Genomic DNA, 23,588 nt, shown 5'->3' with positions numbered 1-23,588 from the left:
CTACTTTAAGATTTTCATTCAGCTTTAGGAAAACAGGAATTCTAGTATTCCAGCATTTGTAGAAATACTCTGGTTGCAGGCTTACTACAATGATTGTTCTTCTCTTTACATAAAGAGCTGCATGTCCAGGTTAATGACTTTCCAGCACTAACCTTTTTGGTGTCACAGTACCCTCTGTTATCCCTGTCTCGATCATTTCATAGCATTTACCAGAATCGGGTCTTATTCCTTACAATCTGGAAAGCGTGCATCATTCTGTACACTGTCCTTCAAATTTAAGTGCAGTGTTACTTGCCTCAACATGCTCACCCTTCCATACAAATTGTGTCCCAGAAATTTAATGGCACTGTGCCTGTTTCAAGGCAAGCACTAGTCAGCCAAGATAGCAGGCTTTCATTTTGGGGCCCCACCTGCCACATTGAAGTTGACAGAAGAAGATAGCAAGGTCTAAATTACAATGGAACAGCAGAATAAGGTAACCAGCCCTTCCAAAACCTGCCAACATTTACAATTACTGTTCCATCTTATATTTTAAACAAGTATTTCCTGGATTTTTGTCTCAGCAGATAAAAAATTCATTCTTAGAATCATGAAATCACTCCTGAAACAAACCTGAGGTATTTGACCCTCTATTTATGCAGATAGGAGGCCTAATGCACATTTGAACTGTGCACTGCAAGATTGAATTGCTCTGAGACTGCAGGAGCCAGTGAAAAAAACAAGTCTACATTTAGCCTAACCAGCGATCATCACAGGGACTTCTGCAGCCCAACCCCAGAAAGGTGGAATTTAAAAAAATACTTCCTTGACTAAGGAGGCATGCAGTGCTGAAGTACTCCTGTCCCCACTGCAGGCCTGCAGACAGTAGCTGGCCTCAGTCTCCCCATTCTCATTTACATCCCCTCCTAAGTACTTCCTTTCTCCTTTAAGGATTCAGGATTCAGCAGGGTTACTGCCCGGAATACAGAGGCTTGAAATTCCAATTGTGTGCATTGCCTAACTACTGACTACAGCTCACCTAGTTTCATTTACATGAGTCCAGAGGCGCAGTATCAGCTGCACATCAATTTATCTTGTGTCACTGTGAATTACTGGAGAGGCTGTTGCAAAAAATTCTAATACTCAGTCCTGTGAAGTCATGGACCAACTTTACTGATTCAAAATGGAGGCTCATCACTTTCACCTGAACTCACTGCATAAAAATATGATTGTGTGGAACAGGCCTGAAGACAAATATAATACCTCTGATTAATAATTGTCATGGTTCAGGATCTCACTCATCTTTTTAACTTGTATTCCCAGTGAGCAGGTCAAAGTTAGAATTGTCCTCTTAATTCCATGGGCGAAAGTAAAGTCTGTTTGTTGGATCCCAGCCCATTTTAAATGACAATAGTATTTTCTGTCCAAGGTGATTCTAGTGGCCTGAAGTTGATGCTCAAATGCAAAGGCAGTTTTAAAAGAAATAAAGGTTTCAAAGGTTGCCCTCTTACATGTGTCAAAAACAGGTGAACAATATTGCTGGGCACAGTAGAAAAGACAAATAAATTTAAGATAATCTTAAAAATGTTGCAAAGCATCAATTTTGAGCAGTTTTCCTGTGTCTTTTTGCCACTATTATTTCATTGTGAGACTTACATTTCAGTGTTCTAACTTAGTCAACATATTTAACTATGGATTTCCTATTGAAAATTATCTGTGAGGAATAAGAGCAAGTTAAACAGGTACCCACCATGTTTATTCTTCCATGGGATGCAGGCAAGGCTGGTGTTTGTTGCCCATCCCTAATTGCCCCTGAACTGAGTGGCTTGCTAATCCACATTGTTGTGGATCTGGAGTCACATGTAGGTTGGACTGGGTAAGGACAAAATATCTCTTCCTGAAGGACAGGAGTGAACCAGATAGATTTTCACAGCAACTGATGGTTATTACTATTGAGACTAGTACCAGTATCCCTATGCTAACACATACAGACCTTAATTCAATTCAGAAACAGGGTTTTGGGGACTGCTCCTTACCAGGGTGGCTATCAATAAGTTATACCCATTTGGAACCTGACATTCCCAGCTTAAGCACTTCCACCAGTGGCTGTGAAAATCTCTTTATATGCAGTGTGGCACAAGCACCTGAGACATACAAGGTATCCATTATTCTGTTAAACTGTCAATTCCAAAAGTCCGTAGGCACAACATTATCACACAATTGTACTCAGGTTAAAAATCATAGTCAAGTTTATTTACAAAGAATAATTTTGCACAGAAATGGCAATGGCAACCTGGTGGTCCAGTGGGAATATGAATGTTGGTCTTGCCAGCAATCTCCACACCCTATGAACACATTTTTAAAACGAAGCTAATAAAGATAGAATAGGTTCCCAACAGTTTAAATTTATTTTTCAGAACACGTTTCCCATTTAGTGGTATTGTCTACAAAGCCTTTAGAAACAGCATTTTTTTTGATCCAGACAGGGATTTCAACTCCCAATTAGCTTTTAAGTGCGATGAAGGTAAAATATTTGATGTTAAGCCAGCCCTAAGCAACTGTTAGTAATAGTAAACAAGGTGAGGTATTAGTCAGGTAGATGGATAGATAGTGTAATTACAAAGTTAACTAGCACACATTCAATTCTGTAAAGGAAAAATTGTGAAACTACTCGATACACAAAAGTACTTTTAGGTGGTGGCCAGTTACTACATTGTCTGAGAAGAGGTGATAAAGAGCAAGGGAGGAGTGGAGCAATGTCGTAAAAGATAAGCGCATAGATTTTTAGGACCAGCTCTCTGACCATTCAAGCATTTGGTGCCCAATGTTATGGACAGGAGGGAGATTAGCTTAAACAGCACTGATTTCTTCTCTCAGTGCCCATCCATAATCAGAACGGTGGTTTCTGATTTCTACCTTTATAATTATTTATCCCAAACCTTAAATTTGGAGTTTACCAATCCTCTACGAATAACTTGCACAGGAAACTCATGTGGTGAAAATAAAATGGTTCTTTTATTCCACACACACACACATACACACACACAAAACTCAGGAAAGGGGTTTACAACATCCACCCCTTGAGGCACACATGCAATAAAAGAATAAGGGAAAGAAAGGGGTACAGAGCTAGACCATGACACAAATACAAGAATAAAATGTCCAATGGTACAATCCTTCAGAGGCTAGTTGGCTCACTGCTGTGACATGTTCCTCCTTTCCGGAAGTGAGGATTTCCATGTTGGGAGAAGGCATGCAGAGTAGAATTAGTCTTGAAAGCACAAATTCTGATTGAGAGCCAGACATCTCTTTCTGCTGCAACTTGTGAGATGATCAATGATAGACAGAGCCAGGCTTCTGCAAAAGTCCTGTTTCTCTTTTGCATTCCATGTGGCAATATTACATGTTGTAACAGCTTGGAGACAGGCCATGTGACGTACTTCTCACTTTACTCCTGGGATCATTCTGTTCATCGTTCTCAAAGGCTGTATCTTCCCAGGGTTGGAATTTTGAGGTGTATATGAGAGGAGTCAGAGTCCTTTTGTTAAGGATTTTACAAGCTTCGTTAAATCCCGCCCGAGGCCAATGGAGAAGTCCGCTCTGCGAGCCTTGCCTGCCCCAATTCCTAGACTTCTTCTTTGGCAATGTAAAAGGGGGTTGGTTTATTTCTTTGGAGTTTGATGGTCAGCAATCACAGAGGACATGTGCACCTCTTTAAAAATAAGATGAGAGAGCACACAACACAGGTTATAGTTCAACAGGTTTGAAATCACAAGCTTTCAGAACACTGCTTCATCTGACGAAGGAGCAACGCCTCAAAAGCTTTGATTCCAAATAAACCTGTTAGACCGTGTGTCATATGACCTCTTGTCAACCCCAGTCCAATATCAGCATCTCCACATCTTTAAAGATAATGCTGGTTTCCAGAAGTTCATCAAGTATGAGTTGGGGAGACAGGGTAAAGCCTTGTCTGTTTAAAAAAATACAACAATAATTTTATCGAGTAGCCAGGTTGATGTAAATATATATTTCCTTCCTGTCCGTGACATAAGCAAACTATAAACAGATAAAGTTGCACCGTTGAAGATTGTAGAGGTGGTTCTCATGACCCCAAATATGCTCACATACTCAGCACATATGAGTATACCTTAATTTTGAATATTAACGCTACGTTAAACAATAGACACCATAGAATATATTAATGCATCGCACCAGTAAACTGTAGGAATTGTAAATAGAGTTTGCAGAGGGCTACCATGCATGGTCTGAGGAATCAGTTTGCAAAGCCTTAGTGAATTGTTTACATGGGAGTATACACTAGTACTGATGGAATAAATACTGCATATGTTGGGTTTGTATTGATTTTAACAATTAAAAAATATTAATCAAATTACTGTCTGTCTTTCGAGTCCATAAGCCTGCATTGCAAGTAAAAGGTTGATTGTCTCAACTCTGGCCAGTGCCAGAGGAAGATTTGCTGTCAAGCAGCTAAATTAAGGGGAGGAGTTTTGGGAGGGTTTTGTGGGTCCTGAGTAAGGGAGGCATGAGCTTAAAATCCTTACAGTGCAGAAAGAGGCCATTCAGCCATCAAGTCTGCACTGACCACAATCCCACCCAGGTCCTAACCCCATAATACCATGCATACCCCAGATAATCCCCTTGGCACTAAGGGGCAATTTAGTATGGCCAATCCACCTAACCTGCACATCTTTGGACTGTGGGAGAAAACCAGAGCACTGGGAAGAAACCCACACAGATATGGAGAGAACATGCAAACTCCACACAGACAGTGACCCAAACCAGGAATTGAACCCAGGCCTGGTAGTGTGCGGCAGCAGTGCTAACAACTGTGCCACCATGCTGGCCCAGTAGATCTTCCACTTGGCTTCACTTAATGTAAAGGGTTTCATTTTCTTTCCAACAACCGGCAACTGCCTTTACCTGGCAGGAAAGCTGTTACAGCTTCCACATTCAGGCTGGGTAAAAGTTCATTTGAAATGAAGTAAAACGTCTTTATTCTTATACTCAATCCCTCTGCAATAAAGGCTAATATTTCATTTGCTTTCCTAACTGCTTTCTGTAATCTGCATGCCAACTTTGTGGTTCATGCACAAAGCCTCTAAGATCCTTCTGAAAAACAGTGTTTCCCAGTCCCTCATCATTTAAAATATATTCAGCTTTATTTTGTTTTTCCTTCCAAATGACTACCATCACATGGTTACTGCTGCCATGTCAGGGTATAGACCATTAGACCGAAATAGTTTGAATTGACCCTCAACTAAGGTCAGCCACTGATCTAATCTGATCGCAACTGCCTGGAGTTTTCTGTTGCTTCTGGTGAACAAATACAAGCCAATAGGTCTGGTGACTGGCTATTATAATCTGGTGAGACCCTCGTTTGTAAATCCATCAGCTAAATGAATTTGTTCAATTGGACTCTTGTGAGGAAAATGGGGGTCAGAGTTTATTTCCTATGCATCAGATTATCTTTGCTGGCAAAACTTCTGAAGTTCAACTGCTGAATCCACCACATTGATGTTGCTGTAAAAGTTACAGAGTAAATCAGCAAACTTTGTGCACCTGATTGATTTCAGGATCAAATGTTGATTGTGTACACATCTGATGTAATCCATTGGGATGTGACCATGAGGAACCCCCTGCAAAATACCTAATGCTGCTTATGTAAGATATGAACAAAGACTCTTACTGATTAGGGCCTTCTTTAATTGCCAGGAACACTTCAGATGACTTTTAAAATGGTCTTGCAGTGTACTCTCCCAACATATTGGCCAGTCTGGGACGTTTAATCTTCCCATTTTCTTGAATTATTTTCCTCACAGGTATCCAATGGATGTCCTGCAATGGGGGGTCATTAAAACAGAGGTGATTTATCCATTTTGCAAAATGGAAGACTGGGAATCCAAACTCAGGCTTGTTAAGAAACATCCTTGGGTTACAGTTTTAATTATTTCCCAATGTTCTGGATGGAAACATTTATGCTCAAACAAAATTTTTTGCAACCGTTCAAATGTTAAGTGAAATAGACCATTCAGCCCCTTGAGCCTTTTCCAACTATTCAATTAAATCATGCTTAGTTTAGTTAACACTAGTTAAGCATCTTTTTATCCACATCCTTCGATAGCTTTACTCTAAACAAGTCTAGCGTTCTTAGTCTTAAAAACTAAAATTGACCCAGCATCAAAAGTCTTTTTGGGAACTGCATTTCATATTTCCACTGCACTCTGTGTTGTCATAAATGCTCAACTTGACAAGATGAATATGTCTTAAAATGTCTCTTCAACTCAAAGTGAAGCAAATATTTCCAAATGGGGGAGGGAGGTGTGAATTCCTGGTAAACACCTCAGTTTCGATAATCGTCCACATGACTTGAGGTTGTGGGGTTGAATTGAGAAGGGGTAGAAAGTCAGATAGAAACCACTGAGGTGTTGCATTGCAGTTTGTAGCATCTTTCACTGAAGCACAACTCAACAGAACAGGTGGGGAAAAGCTGCTCAGTCGCAGGGAATTGGAACTCTATCAGAAACAAGTCTTTTTTGTTATGAAGGAAGTGATGAGGAGATAAAGTAAAACCCTCTATGGAAAAACAGTTTTACAAGAGTCGACTAAAGGGGTTACATGTAGAAATCTCAGTAAGTCTGAGTAATGAAACAAAAACGTTTTAAAAACTTACCCTCAGTTTAAATCTAAGTCATGGTTCAGGAATTACAGTTCCAGTTAGGATTCAGCAGTTTTATACATTGCTGACTGGGAAAGTGTCACAGATCCACTTTTTATACACTTGTTAAATTTCTCATGCCCTGTGCACATGCGCAGGTAAAAAAGTGAAACAACACAAAACATAAAGCAGGTAATTTGAAGAGAAGTGTCATCACATGCAAAGGGGGACACTGAGGAGGTCCAAATAGAGACAATCCGAATGATGGAGGCAGAATCCGTCTCAGAAAAAGGTCACAAGTAAAGGGCATAGACAGAGATCAGAAACAGGTCCTGTTAAACAAAATTGAGAGGAAGGCTACAAGTTAAAACAAGATCTGCCAGGAGCAAAGAAGATATGAGAAGACAGTTGGTGACTCTTTACTGCAGGTCTTAAGGAGTGGTGGTGTTCTATTTGGCACAGCCAAATATCTGAAATTGTGCTTGAGAGGTTGAGTGAACGTGGTGATCCAGGAAAGGAATCTCAGAAGGCAAGATTGAAGCCCTGGCAGTGGATTGCTGGTGAAGCTATATGACTAGGAATGACCTTTGGAGAGAATTCCAAGGTGAGATCTTCAAGTGTGGACAATGGAAACCCTCAGGTGAAAAACAGAGTTTCAGTGAGACCAGATGGTGTTCAGTGTAACAAGCGTCTGGGTGGGTTGTTGACAAATCCATGGAATCTGTTGTGGTGACATCTGCCATTTACTTTGGAGTGTGATGCGTTTGACCACAGGTTTCCTATTAATTCACATGTAACATGTCTTGAATATTGGAGTATAAAATAGAGACAGGTCTGAATTTCGTGCTTATCAGATTGTTCGATGGGCAGGACCAGAAACAGCCGCATTTTCTGCTTCTACCCAAGAATGTCAAAGATGCAATATCACACTGGCTGAGCAATTAAGGGTTGGCCTGCATGAAACATGACCCTCTCCCATCCCCTTTGGAGAAAGGCTGCTGGCAGGGGTTGGAAAGTGGCAGGCACCAAGTCCAATGAGGACCTGGCGGGAGGTTAAGCTAACCGTGGCAGACCACAGAAAACATCCCAGATTTACAGAGGAACACAGGGGGTTGAGGAAAAAGTAAAGTAATGACAGTAGCACCTCGTCAACATGCCAGATGGGAGGCCAATGAAGGTGTGTACTCTGCCACCACCGCACCCCCCCTCCCCCGCTTCTTGGGTGAATGCCTGTACATTCTTGTGGAGGCAGTAAATGCCAGATGAACCATCCTCATACCACAAGATGTCAAGAGGATGTCACCTGACCAAATGAAGGAGGTCTGGGTAGAGGTGGAAGCTGAAGTAAACACGCATGATGTACGCAGTACCTGTACACTGTGCTGAAAAAGGCACTCAGCAAGGATGAGGACCAAGTTCGCTGGTCCATTATGGAGAAGTCTGAAAGGGTGACCACTTTTAGTGATGCTCAGAGATGTAAGAATCAAAGTAACAGAAGGCACATATACCTGTATGTGTGTGTGTTAAGGCTGAGAGATAAGATTGGAAGCTGCAGGTTCATCTAAAGGTCAAAATGACGGGAACTTAACAAGATGGGTGCTCATCCAGGATTGTAACAAGTTGTGGCCTATACTGGGATCACAAATCCTTAAATTTAAGTGGGATCCATGATTCCTTAAAGGAACAAGTACATGGAAGTTCTGGACATAAGAAGAATATTACACAGGTTGTAACTCAAAAATGTCTTTGCCTGTTGCTAAGACTTTTATTGGGTGTAGAAAATGAAACAGTGGATTATTTGAAATCCTTAGCTAAGGCTAAACTGAGAGAATTAGCAGGTAAATTGGAGATACAAATTAAAGCAGGATTTTGTATGGATGTTATGTTTAAAATAATCATCTAGTAATTAGAATTGAATGGAGAGCAATCTGAAATTTATGTTTCATGGATAGAATTAGCTACAAATGAGTTGCAAATGCAGTAATTTGAAACAGAGAAAAGCAAAAGCTTGAACTGGTAAAACAGGAGAAAGAAATGGAAATGTGAAGGCTTGAACTTGGGTATCAAAAAGAGGAAAAAACAACATGACTTGGCTAAAGGAAAACATAGGAAAAAGGAAGAAAGGAGAAATGATGGTTTGGTAGATGATTCTGATTCCACTGATGATTTTGATTTAACTATAAATCTCTGTTTCATGCCTACATTTACAGTAGATGGGATTGAAAGATATGTCACCCCAGTTGAAAAGATAGCTGTGAAGTCAAAGTGGCCAAAAGATGCATAAGAACATAAGAATATAAGAAATAGGAGCAGGAGTAGGCCATCTAGCCCTTCAAGCCTGCCCCGCCATTCAATAAGATCATGGCTGATCTGAAGTGGATAAGTTCCACTTTCCCACTTTCTCCCCATAACCCTTAATTTCCTTGTCTATCAGAAATCTATCGACCCGTGACTTAAATATATTCAGTGAGGTAGCCTCCACCACTTCAATGAGCAGAGAATTCCAGAGATTCACCACCCTTTGAGTGAAGAAGTTCCCCCTCAACTCTGATCTAAACTGCCCCCCCCTCTTTTCTTGAGGCTGTGCCCTCTAGTTCTGCTATCCTTTCTAAGCGGGAAGAATCTCTCTACCTCTACCCTATCTAGCCCCTTCATTATCTTGTAAGTCTCTTCAAATCTCCCCCCTCAGCCTTCTAAACTTCTAAATGCATGTTACAAAGTGTCATGTCATGTACAGCTAGAATGTGTACACTAGTTTGTCAGAAGAGCAAACTGCAGACTATGAAATGATTAAAACAACAATCCTCAATGCTGTGAGCTTGTCCCTGAAATTAAAATTTAAGACCGAAAGAAAGAAGCCTAATTGTTCTACATTTGTAGAATTTGCAAGAGAAAAAGAAATGCTGAGGAATTAGTAGTTTTGATCACTGAAGTTTGAGAGAAATGTTGAGATTGTGAAGGGGAAAATAATTATGGAAGAATTCCACAATAACATTCCAGTAACCATTAAGCCTTCTCTAGATGAGTGTCAAGTCATAAAGTTTTGGCAGATACTCATGATGTAGCACACAGCCAGATACATTTGAGGAAATGGTCATATGGGGATCAACAAGAAAATGAATAGCAGGAAAGAATGTAGTAGCTTTGTGGAGAAGGCAGATGTTCCAGTGAAGAAAAAGTATATTGGAGAGAGTTTTCATTTATGCTTAAGGTGTTTTTCACAATACTGTAAATAGGCTTCTGATGCTTGAGCTTCATCAAGTGTTAACTGAAGATCTACTTTCGTGGTATTTGCTTCTTAACTTATCATTTAAACATTTCAAATCCTCATTCAAGTGTTCTACTTCTTGTGACTGATGCTCTATTGTTCACATCAATTCTCACTTTTCATTAGAAAATCCAACTTTCCGGTCTGGTTTTCCTTCAATTATTTGTTATCTCAAATTTGGCCACAGTAACTTTTTGGAGTTTGTTAAAATCAGCATGATCAGATTCCTGCCGCAATACAGCCATTGTCTTACTGACTCCAATAGCCAAATCATTAACCAGAATAGGCAAATGAGGAATAATTTCCTCTGTAACAATTCCAGTAATAAAATATATTTTAAAATTGATACAAAGGTTTATAAAGTCCCATGAATATCTCCTAATAATATCTTTTCCTTTATCAAACTATCTTAGCTGAATAAATCATCTTATTATCTTAGAAAATAAATCAGTATGCTTCTATTGACATAAGACAGATATCTCAAGTCCATTGTTGGAAGCTGAATGATAAACCTGTAAGGAATCTTTAGAAAAAAATTATGCCAGAAAAAGAAATTGACATTAAACCTATAGAAGTGGTACAGATGAAATGTACTCCCTCACAACCTACAGGAAAGAGTGGTACAGCTTAGGAAAGTCGTAAGGATCTATAGACAGTCAGGCTACTGGAAGCTCAGAATGTTTTGCCTCGATGGGAGAAGTGTTCCCTTACTGCTTCAAAAAATAAGTAAATTAAAATATTCAGAGGTACTGGGGCACATCAGTTGTTGATGGTGGTTGATGATGCAATTTTTGATCCAGATAGTTTGATTTAAAGAAAAAGCATCAAAAGTCTATCCACAGTATCGTGAAAAACATCTTAAGCATAAACAGAAATGGTTGGTGAGTCAGGACAGTTGGCTGAATGCAGAATTAAAAATCAAGACTGATAAACTGCTAGAAATTTGTTATGAAGTGGAATAAGATTCTTGAACTTTGATGCTATTTGGAGGACCAACAGAATGAGATTATAATTTGAAATCCAGGTTTAGAATCCAGGAATAGACTACAGGAATGAGATAGAGAATCTGGTGCGGCAATAATAATCTCTCCTCAATGTCAACAAAACAAAAGAGATTGTCATCAACTCAGGAAGCGTAGCGGAAGACATGCCCCTGTCTACATCAACAGGGAAAGAAGAATGGTCAAGAGCTTCAAGTTTTTAGGTGTCCAGATCACCAACAACCTGTCCTGGTCTTCCATGCCGACACTGTAGTTAAGAAAGCCCACCAACATCTCTACTTTCTCAGAAGACTAAGGAAATTTGGCATATCAGCTTCAACTCACACCAACTTTTACAGTTGCACCATAGAAAGCATTCTTTCTGGTTGTATCACAGCTTGGTATGGCTCCTGGTCTGCCCAAGACTGCAAGAAACTACAAAAGGTTGTGAATGTAGCCCAATCCATCATGCAAACCAGCCTTCCATCCATTGACTCTGTCTACACTTGCTGCTGCTTCAGCAAAGCAGCCAGCATAATTAAGGACCCCATACATCCAGACATTCTCTCTTCCACCTTCTTCCGTCAGGAAAAGGATACAAAAGTCTGAGGTCACATACCAACCAACTAAGAACAGCTTCTTCCCTGCTGCCATCAGACTTTTGAATGCACCTACCTTGCATTAAGTAGATCTTTCTCTACACCCTAGCTATGACTGCAACACTACATTCTGCACTCTCTTGTTTTGTTCTCTATGAATGGTATGCTTTGTATAGTGTGCAAGACACAATACTTTTCACTGTATACTAATACATGTGACAATAATAAATCAAATCAAACATTTCAAATCCTCATTCAAGTGTTCTACCAATCAAATCAAAGGAACAAATTGAGGATTTAACAAGAAAATTGAAGGAATCCAGAAAGTAGACAATAATCATGGAAGATCCCAAAATAAATTGAATATTGTTACAACCAGTTCCTGGATAGGTCCCCCCAGTTTGTTGATTTCAGATGAGAAAACCCCGAATTGTTATGCTTCAGTGAAGAGGGATTAACTCCCTTACATCAACACCTTTAGTTGATCACAACAAGAGTAATTTAAAAAGGATACCTTCCCTTGTGGATACCTTTTCAGTCCAAAGTATTTGTGTTTTAAAGGGATTTTAAACAGGCTTTCTTGAGCTGATTAGTTACTAAAACATGGGGAAAAAAATTATATAAATTAAGGACGACACCGTGGCACAGTGGTTAGCACTGCTACCTCAGAGTGTCAGGGATTGGGTTTGATTCTTGCCTTGGGTAACTGCTGTGTGATGTTTGCACATTCTCTTCCTGCCTGCGTGGGTTTCCTCTGGGTGATCCGGTTCCCTCCCACCCTCCAAAGACATGCGTGTTATGTTGAATGACTATGCTAAATTGCCCTTTAGCACCAGGGGATTAGCAGGCCAAGTATGTGGGTTACGGGGATAGGGCCTGGGTGAGACTGTTATCAATGCAGGCTCGATAGGCCGAATGGCCTCCTTCTGCATTGCATGGACTCTATGAACAAACATACACAAATAAGAAGTGAACCCAAAAATAAGTTTAAAAAGATATATAATTCAGTCTTTGGCTTGTACATGCAGAGTGGATGATAAAATGTTGCTGCCATTAAGTTGAGTCATTCTGGTAGTGCTGTTTTACAGTTGAACAGTTGGTTCAGATATTCTTGGTTCTGCAGGTTAGCTGAGTTGTCTTGTTTTGTTTTTGATTGTATCTTTTACGTCTTATGACTTGCTTCCAGAAATCAAAGGACAGACATTTTTACCTGCAAATACAGGAATGCCTAGTGGATGTTCTTCACTTATGACCTTCACACACAGTAGAATTAGAATACCCAACCAGCACACAAAGGCCAGGGATGCAGTTGGTTTTTAACATCTTTTCTTGTGCATTCCTGGAAGGGGAAAAACACAGACATGTCTTTCGCCCAGAACTGCTTTCTTTCCACTCACGTTGTGTCCACAATCTGGGATGTAACTCATAAGAGATAGTTTCTGCTGAGATGGTAATCAGTTACCATTAACTGCACAGAAGAGTATCGTTCAGTTTTTGCATTGTCTCCATTCCATTCTCTCCAGTTGATCAAGTATAATCCAATTGAAATTCCAATCTTAGTCTCAGCCAGTTTTTGCTTGTATATCCTTACTTTAAAAACATGCGTTACTTAACTGTCGAAGTAATTTGGGACTATGACTGCATGGATATCGTCATGGCAACAAAGTTGTTACCTTGTTTAAGGGTTCCACAAATGACTGTAATAAAGACAACTAAAATCACCAGAGTAATTGATGAGCTAAATGAAAAGATTAACAAGCTTGGGAAAGAATTGGAAAAGAGAGTAAACAAATACTTAGATAAAATTGTGAAAGAAGTGTAAAGCTCCATTTCTTAAAGGTCAGCAGGAAGAAAATGAATGTGCATAGGAAACTGGAACATCTCATTGATAAACTAGGAAATTACTTGAATAAAGAGAGAAGTCCTTCAGTTCAAGTTTATTCATCCGGTGTTGATTGAAACAATGAAGAAAAAAATCTGATATTGAAGAAATCAAGTCTAAAAGATGATTTTGAAGTCGGTTGCCAATCAGGCTTAAACACTATGTTGCAAATGTAAAGGACCAATTGAAGACATGTTTTAATTAGCAGAAGAGTAAGAAAAATCCCAAATCCTTCTATGTCAAAGTTGAGAAATTGTTGCAGAAGTAATTTGTATCACATAATATGACTGACATATGTCCCTATTTGAAGAGGGGAAGATCAGAGTACTGGTACGCACTGACACCTGCAAGGTTGAAACCGGAATTCCAATAGCAATAGAAGCTAGTCAATATGTTGTTAAATAAACTTTAATGTATCTTCACTGCCTTCGTAAACCTTGAAAAGATTATGTCCAGAAGTCATATAATCGTTGGTGTTCTATTCCAAGTTTAAAAGGTGTAGGAGAAACACAAGTATTGAGCTATGATAATTCTATGAGGTTTACATTCTACTAATCATACTTATTACATATATTGATGTATTTTGGTGAAAACTTTGTGAATTATATCATTTAGCATGTGCACTTAAGAACATAAGAAATAGGAGCAGGAGTAGGCCATCTAGCCCTTTGAGCCTGCCCTGCCATTCAATAAGATCATGGCTGATCTGTCGTGGCTCAGTTCCACATTCCCGCCCTCTCCCCATAACCCTTAATCCCCTCTCTTATCAAAAACCCATCAACCCGCGTCTTAAAAATATTTAGCGAGGTAGCCTCCACCACTTCAACGGGCAGAGAATTCCAGAGATTCACCACCCTTTGAGTGAAGAAGTTCCTCCTCAACTCCATTCTAAACCACCCCCCCTTTATCTTGAGGCTGTGCCCCCTAGTCCTACTATCCTTTCTGAGCGGGAAGAGTCTCTCCACCTCTATCCTATCCATCCCATTCATCATCTTATACGTCTCAATGAGATCTCCCCTCATTCTTCTAAACTCTAACGAGTACAAGCCTAGTTTATTCAGCCTCTCCTCATAGCGCAACCCCCTCAACTCCGGCATCAGCCTAGTAAACCTCCTCTGCACTCCCTCCAAGGCCAAAATATCCTTGCGTAAGTACGGCACCCAAAACTGCACACAGTACTCCAGCTGCGGCCTCACCAATGCCCTATACAGCCGCAGCAAGACCTCCCTACTTTTATATTCAATCCCCCTCGCTATGAAGGCCAGCATCCCATTCGCCTTCCTGATCACCTGCTGCACCTGCAAGCTGGGTTTTTGCGACTCATGCACAAGGACCCCAAGGTCCCTCTGCACCGTCGCCTGCTGCAGTTTTTCGCCATAATCCTTCCTACCATTATTCCTACCAAAGTGGACCACCTCGCACTTGCCAACATTAAATTCCATTTGCCATTTCCTGGCCCATTCGCCCAGCCTATCTAGATCCTTCTGTAGACTCTCCACACCCTCCGCACAATTTGCCTTTCCTCCAATCTTGGTGTCATCAGCAAATTTCGACACCATACACTCGGTTCCCTCCTCCAGATCATCTATATAAATGGTAAAAAGCTGAGGCCCCAGCACCGACCCCTGGGGCACTCCACTAATCACCATCCACCAATCCGAATAGCACCCATTGACCCCCACTCTCTGCCTCCTATTTGACAACCAATCCTCTATCCACGCTAACACCCTACCCCCAACTCCATGTCCCCTGACCTTCTGCAATAACCTCCTATGAGGTACCTTGTCAAACGCCTTCTGAAAATCCAGAAAGACCACATCCACCAGCTCTCCTCTATCCACCGCCCTAGACACATCCTCATAGAACTCCAGTAAATTTGTCAGACACGACTTCCCTTTAACGAAACCGTGCTGCGTCTGCTCTATCAAGCAATTCCTCTCAAGATGCCTCGCTATTTCCTCCTTGATGACGGATTCTAACATTTTACCTACAACAGACGTTAAACTAACCGGCCTATAATTCCCTGCCTTTTGCCTGACACCCTTCTTAAACAACGGCGTAACATTAGCCGCTTTCCAATCTTCCGGCACTTCCCTGGAATCCAGCGACGTCTGGAAAATAACCACCAAGGCATCCACTATCACCTCCGCCATTTCTTTCAGAACCCTCGGATGCATTCCATCCGGTCCTGGCGACTTGTCCACAATCAGCCCCTCTAGTCTGTCGAGCACCGCCTCTCTAGTAACAGTAATGTCATTAAGACCCTCCAGTCCTACCACCTTTCCATCGCTAACACCCGGCAAATTATTCACATCCTCCTCCGTGAAGACAGAAACAAAAAAGTTATTCAAGACCTTAGCCATATCCCCATCCCCTACCACTAAGTCCCCCTTCTCATCCTCTAAGGGACCACTTCTGAAACAAAAGAAAATGTTGACTTGATTAAGTTATTTGTTGGAAATTTACAATAAGGTCTTGTAAAGGAAGTATAAAGTCAACATGAGGAAACCTTCACTGTAGTGAAACTTTGTTTCCCCTGAAGGAGAGAAAAAATGACAACAATAAAAAAGCTCACCTTAAGTTTAAATCGGAATCATGTTCAGGGATTACAGATCTTGTCAGGTCTTGAGATTTCTATGCATTCATCAGCTAGGAAAGGACCACGTAAGCACCATTTGTCCACTTTTATATTCTTTGGCCAGGAACTGGTTCTGTGGCACATGTGCAGAAGTGAAATAAATGAAACTGCAGGTCAGATGATCAGAAGAGGCATGCCACTGCAGAGCAGATGTCCCAAGGAATAGGACAAGGGAGCAGAACAGAGAGAAGGCCCCAAACTCGGGAGTGGGGTAGATATAGGTCCTAGAAAGTCTCAATTAAAAGACAGTATGAAAGTAAGCTTGCAGGGAACATATAGACTGACACTAAGAGTTTCTATAGATACGTGAAGAGAAAGAGGTTGATGAAGACAAATGTACATCCCCTACAGACAGAAATAGGGGAATGTACAATAAGAGACAAAGAAATGGCTGAGCAACGCCAGCACATCCACATCATGAGCAACTGAATACATATTTTGTTCTATATTGACAAAAAATGGCTAAATCAAATAACAGAAAATTGAGAATGCAAGATTCAGTGAGAGGGAAAAACTGAGGGAGATCAATATTAGTAGAGGCATGGTGCTGGGAAAATTGATGGGATTAAAGGCGGATAAATCCTTAGGGCTTGGTAATCTATATCCCAGAGTACTCAAGGATGTGGCTCTAGAAACAGTGGATGCATTGGTGGTCATCTTCCAGGATTCTATAGGCTCTGGAACAGTTCCTGCAGATTGGAAGGTAGCTAATATGACTCCAATATTCAAAAAGGGAAGTAGAGCGAAAACAGGGAATTATAGACCAGTAAGCCTTTTCTCAGTAGTGGGGAAAATTCTCAAATCCATTATCAAGGACTTTGTAGTGGAGCATTTAGAAAGCCGTGGCAGTATCAGACAGAGGCAGCATGGATTTATGAAAGGAAATCATGCTTGACAAATCTTATGGCATTCTTTGAAGATGTAACTAGTAGAGTTGACAGGGGAGGGGCAGTTGATGTGGTATATTTGGATTTTCAGAAAATGATGGACAAAGTCCCACAAAAGAGATTATCATGCAAGATTGAAGCACATGGAATTCGGTGTAGTGCATCGAAATGGATAGGAAACTGGTTGGCAGAGAGAAAACAATGAGCATGAATTAATGGGTCCTTTTCAAATTGGCAGGCAGTGGGGTGCCACAGACAGCGGTCCTGGGACCCCAGCTATTCGCAATATTTATTAATGATTTGAATGAGGGAACAAAATGTAACATCTCAAAGTTTGCAGATGACACCAAGTTGGGTGGGAGGATGAACTGTGATGAAGACAGAGATCCTTCAGCATGATTTGGACCGGTTAGGTAAGTAGGCAAATCAATGGCAGATGTAGTATAATTTCTATAAATGTGGTTATTTGCTTTGGAAGCAAAAACAAGAAGGCAGATCACTACCTGAATGGCTGTAAATTGGGGGAGGGAAGGGTGCAGTGGGACCTGGGTATCTTTGTGCACCAGTCACTGAAGGTAAGCATGCAGATGCAGCAGGCAGTAAAGAAGGCAAATGGTAGGTTGGCCTTCATTGTGAGAGATTTCCAGTACAGGAACAGGGATGTGTTGTTGCAAATATACAGAGCCTTAGTAAGGCCACATCTACACTATTGTGAGCAGTTTTGGTTTCCTTTTCTGAGGAAGGGTGTTCTTGTTCTCGAAGGAATACAGCAAAGGTTTACCAGATTCCAGGGATGGCGGGATTGATGTATGAGGATTGACTAGGTTAGGATTGTTTTCACTGGAGTCCACAAATAATAGCTAAAAGCAACATTGAATACAGCTTTGACAGTATCATGAACAAATAAAAGCAAGTATAAGTGTTATGAAGTAGATCATTAGTCGTCATGACTAATTTTCAAGCTTTATAACGATTGATGTGCCAGTCAAAGCTTCATCTCAGTACATTTTAATGAAAGAATAATTAAAATTTTTTTTGGCAAGTGGTTTCACATTGCAAAAACCATAGGGTAAATGGTCAAACTATCCAGTAGTTACAGCTTATGCTTTTCTGGTAGGAGTTGGTTAACCCAACTTAACACATCAAAAATGAAGTAATCTTAGATTATGTGCTCTGATGTCCACCTCACACATCTCTGTGGAGCTGATTGCAGTGTGGCGACATCCTGGATAAGATCATTTGCCGTTCCCTCAGCTGGGGGTACTGTGCAAAAAAGCAGATAGATCCAAAAAAAGATAGGAAATCTACCCAGTTTAAAAGAAAGTGAGAGGAGGGCATCTTCAGGCAGACGTAATCTGGCAGACTAGATGAGAATGTCTGGAAGATGTTCCAGAGTTATCCATTTATAACCTGATTTTTAATAATTGAACAAAATGAACATAAATCTTGCTCACCTAGGGAGTCAGAACCCCAAAAAGAACATTCTCAAAGGTTTCTCTGATTATCATAACATCTCATGAAGTCAACAGCAATCAATAAATTTCTGAAGGACCCAAGAACAAAAAATATTCTGAATTAGATTTGGGCTGTTACACAATAAATTATAAAAATCTAAAATTAATATCTCCAACTTCTAAAGTTATCAGTTGGTAGTGTTGGGGGAAATAACCACTTTGGAGTAAGACTGGGGGTGCAATAATACAGTTTTATTTAACGAAGCATTGTGGAGAAAAGGCACTGGCACTCTGCAGTACTGGGCAGCTACCTTCTCTCAATAATACAATATTATTTATTGTATGGTTTATTTTTATATCTTTCAGACAATGGATAGTCCGGACATTAGCCATTTAACACATTGTTATAGTTGAGTAGTATTGATAGTTTAACACATTGTTACAGACGAATACAGACATAAACATTTTAATATTGCATTGTTCCATGAATGGATACATTTCCTCTTTATCAATGACTTAGTTTGTCTATTCATACAGTAATTGGTTTTCCTGCATTTATGTATTCCCATTCGTAACTAATCTATCAGATCCCATTATCCCAGGACTGTCTTTATCTTTAAGGTGCCTGGCTTCCTGCAGTATTTGTTCCCAGTATGTTTAAATTTAAATAACTGTCTGTCCTGCATGTTTAAATTTCAAGTAGCTGTCTGCATTAAAAGTCAGTGCCTGCTTAATGTCTTTTAATCCTTCACGGGCCAGGCAGCTATTTTATGCCAGGTATCCGTCTTTACGATTTTTCTCCACCATAGTATTGAAGTTGAGAATGGCTGAAAATGGACATTTTGTTGAAGCTTTTCACTGGCATTTATCAGGACAATTGCAAGAATGCCAATGCCAAAACTCCAATGCGAGCATTGAGTTTTGTGAGCATCCAAACAGCCCCTTGCAAAACTCAAAACAATGTACAATATTAGATGCAATTCTGCAATTGAACAACATTTGCTGAGTTAACCTCAGTGATAAAATTTACACTGACAACCAATTTAAGATTGTCAGTCAGGTTTGCAGCGGGGCATATTTGCATGTACTGGAAGCTAAATATATTAATGCATAGGGCCCTGTTTGCAGATATAAAGAATAATTTACACATTGTATCTGTTTCACCTAGTTGAAGTAAGTAATAGCCATTTGCTAACTCACTTCCCAGAGCAATGACTTGATCAGAGTCAAGCTGTCTGGTTTAAATTTTCAAAGAATTGCTTGGCAGTTAACTGGCAGTCACTATTAACTGGTGGATTCTCCATGGCAACATTTCTATCAGAGGCCACTTGCCAACCAAACAGCATTCTCTTCTCATACAGTATAAAATTATTTTCCCTCATATTGGTATTCTTCCGATTGTGCTAATGAGTGCAGAACAAAAAGCTTTAACAAATTGTATTTTTTCAGCGGTAACTCTAAAGTCAAGTTTAACACAGTAAGGCTGCAGTATAAATGGTGAGCATATAGAACAGTCAGTGCACTTGAAGCGGATGTTTGTTGCATGAATATATTGTGTTACGAACTCCATATGTATGTTAGCATGTAGAACAGTGCATTTGGAGCAGATGTTTGTTGCATGAATATATTGCGTTACGAACTCCGTATGTACGTTATGTGAAGATGCTGCGACAGGGGCTGTTGATTCGTTGCCATAAGAACAGTTTGCTCCAACTTCCCTTCTTTTGTAAGTCTGAATGTCCGTGTAATCTGAAAGTAAAGAAACAAATCATGGAAAAGTTGCCTACAAACATACTTCATTAAAACAATGAGAAGGAACATTCTATTCTTGTTAAAATACAGCTCTGAGAAGCCATTTAGTCAATGTGAGGGCTTGCTTCAGCTGATGGTGATCACATTGACAGATGAGAAGGTCATCAATTCAAGTTTCATTCCAGCATTTGAATGCATCAAATAGGCTTGTGCCGAGTGCTACATTGTTTGAAAGATCAAATATTTAGTTTGAATGTTAAACTACAATTCCAGATGGCTGTAATTTGTGTGGGCATTAAACATTTCACAAGATTACTGCAAGAGGACGCAAAAGCCATTCCAATACTCTAACCCAGTGGTTCCCAACATTGTGTGTCACAGCACACCTCTATAAAAAATATTGAGGAACTTCTCCATTTTCTCTGTCTTCTTCCTTTACTGGGAACATTTTAACTTCTTTCTGTCCTTGTGCCTGTTTTTTAAAACTCTGTCTCTCACTTCTAAGTAAGAAGTCTCACAACACCAGGTTAAAGTCCAACAGGTTTATTTGGTAGTAAATGCCACTATCTTTCGGAGCACTGCTCTTTCATCATATGATTGGGGAGTTCTGATCACAAACGGGGCATATAAAAGGCACACACAGTTTACAGAATACTGATTAGAATGCGAGTCTTTACACCTAATCAAGTCTTAAAGGTGCAGACAACGTGAGTGGAGATAGCATTAAGCATAGGTTAAAGAGATGTGTATTGTCTCCAGCATACTGTCTGCGCTATGTTGTGTCGTATGTCATACGACAGCGCAGAGTCGCTGAGCAGAAACTGATAGCCAAGTTCCGCGCACGAGGACGGCTCAACTGAGATCTTGGGTTCACGTCACACTATCTGTAACCCCCATGACTTGCCTGAGCTTGCAACATCTCGCTTACTGTCCTGTCGGGAGACAATACACATCTCTTTAACATATGCTTAATGCTATCTTCACTCACATTGTCTGCACTTTTAAGACTTGATTAGGTGTAATGACTCGCATTCTAATCAGTATTCTGTAAACTGCGTGTGCCTTTATGTGCCCTGTTTGTGATCAGAAATCCCCACTCACCTGACGAAGGAGCAGTGCTCCAAAAGCTAGTGGTGTTTACTACCAAATAAACCTACTGGATTTTAACCTGCTGTTGAGATACTTCTTACTGTGTTTACCCCAGTCCAACGTAAGCACATCCACATCACCTTCACTTCTCCCAGGGCTTTTGTGTCCTTTGAGTTTTCGATTTTTGTGCAAATGCATGGGGTCTTTGTCTTCAGCTCCAAATCCTGTTGATCATGTGCATGGGCCTGACAGAAACAAAAATCGAAACTGCGCATGTGCAGTTCTTTCCCAGCCAGAGTATGCACGGGAAGCCCAAGATTCACCAAGTCTTGGAGATGCTAACAACAGAGCTGAAGACAAAGGTTAGTTTTAATTTAATTGCATGAATTTTGAATCTTCTTTTGCACAGTTCGGTGGTGGTGGTGGTGGGGGACGGGGGTCTTCATGACATACTAGTTGAGAACAAGTATCCTGAGCAGCATTCATCTCAACCAACACTATCATAAAAAGATTAAATGGCCATTCATCCAACGGTTCTGAAATATTTTAGACCTTTTATCTATTTTGCCCAGAACTGTGACAAAATTACAGTCAACATACAAAGGGTTAATTCTCAGGGACATTATTATTTTTGGCTTTGTATTTAAAACCATTCAGAATGTTAATTAAGAATAAGAGAATTTCAATATATAGTTCATAATCTTATTCCTGTGTAACTTTTACTCAATGCACCCAGCATGGAATTCAGCTGAACAGGTTCCATGTAAAGGGGAAGCTTTCATTTCAGCTGGTAATTTTGATTACGAACACAAAATCGCAAGCAACAGGAGAAGTAGGTCATTTGGCCCATCCAGCCATATCTATCATTTGATCAGATCGTTGCTGATCAGACTGTAGCCTTAACTCAATTTTCCTGCCTGATCCCCATAACTCCTTGTTAATCATCAACAAATTTGGCTAAAATGCAGTCTGTGCCTTCATTTAAGTCACGAATATAGATTGTAAATAGTTGAGACCTCAGGACTAATCCCTGCAGCACTCCACCAGTTATAGTTGGCCAACCTGGAAATGATTCATTTATCCTGACACACTGTTCTCTGTCAATTAGCCAATCTTCTATCCATTCTAATATGCCACTCCCAACACCACGAGTGCTTATCTTACGCAGTAATCCTTTATGTGGCACCTGAATGCCTTTTGGAAATCCAAATATACTACACCTGCTGGTTCCCCTTCATCCACCCTGTGATATCCTCAAAGAACTCAGATGATTTCCCTTTCATAAAACTATATTGAGTGTACCTGATTGTATTATAATTTTCTGAATGTCCTGCTACTAACTCCTCAATAATGAATTATCAGCTTATCATTGGTAAAATCTTATGGTACCAATGTTAAGCTGACTGTCTTGTAGTTGCTGGGCTTATCCTTGTACCCCTTTTAACAAAAGTATAATAGTTGCCCTTTGATTTAGCCCTGTATTTAAAGAGGATTAGAAGATTATGAAGTATTTCTGCACTTTTCCTCCCCCTGTTCCCCTCCATATCCTCAGATGCATTTGATCCAATCCTGGTGATTTAGCAAGTCTTGCTAATTTTTAGCCTCCTCTTTCACAATGACTTTGCCAGAATCATCATCTTCGGTAAAGGCAGATACAAAGTACTAATTTTTTATCTCAGCCATACTTCCTGCCACCATGCATTAAACACCTTTTGGGTCCTTAATTGTCCATCTTCTCATTTTACTCCTTATATACCTATAGAAACCTTGTGGATTGCCTTTTATGTTAGTTGCCAGTCTATGTTCACTTTTTTCTCTTTGCCTCTTGTTTTTTTTCCTCACTGCCCCCCCCCCCCGAACTTTCTACATTCAGACTGATTCTCATTTTCATCATCATCCTGACATCTGTCGTACACACACTTTTTCTGCCCCGTTTTATCTCTCATCATCCAGCAAACTCTAGCTTTGCTTGTCCTACTTTTCTTCCTGATGAGAATTTGCCTTGGCTGTATCTGAATCATCCCCTCTTTAAAAGCAGCCCATTGTTCTGTTTCAGTTTTTCCTACCAATCTTTGATCCAATTTACCTGGCAAGATTCATTTACACCTACTGAAATTGGCCCTGCCTCAAATTAATTTTACTTTGCATTGCCCCTTGTCCTTTTCTACAGCTAATCTTATACTATACTCACTGACCCGAAGCATTATCCTACTGACCTTGATCCACCTCATTCCCCAGAACCAGAATGACCTCCTTCCTCAATTGATCCCTCCTGAATTCTATGAACAAACTTCAGAAACTTTTCCCCTTTCTGGCCTTTAATTATGCAATATACTTTAGGACAGCAATGTAAAGTCCCCTCTATTACTATCTTAAGTTTTTAC

The 23,588-nt window shown here is 40.2% G+C and overlaps 1 protein-coding gene across 3 annotated transcripts in view; it reads right to left on the bottom strand.

Moving 5' to 3' along the window:
* Window positions 1–18,594: 18,594 nt before the first annotated feature.
* The window catches only part of thap4 (THAP domain containing 4), a 55,444-nt gene continuing 50,450 nt past the window's right edge, over window positions 18,595–23,588 (bottom strand). For all 3 annotated transcript variants that reach the window (XM_080185191.1, XM_080185204.1, XM_080185197.1), the window contains one exon: window positions 18,595–20,112. In XM_080185191.1, coding sequence (XP_080041317.1) covers window positions 19,996–20,112 — 117 coding nt within the window. In that variant the 3' untranslated portion in view covers window positions 18,595–19,995. The remainder of the gene's footprint in view (window positions 20,113–23,588) is intronic.

Source organism: Carcharhinus amblyrhynchos, chromosome 3 (assembly GCF_965287045.1).
Source record: "Carcharhinus amblyrhynchos chromosome 3, sCarAmb.v2.hapA, whole genome shotgun sequence".
Taxonomy (NCBI): Eukaryota; Metazoa; Chordata; class Chondrichthyes; order Carcharhiniformes; family Carcharhinidae; genus Carcharhinus; species Carcharhinus amblyrhynchos.
The sequence above is the reverse complement of the archived record's forward strand: the minus strand, read 5'-3'. Positions and strand labels throughout refer to the sequence as shown.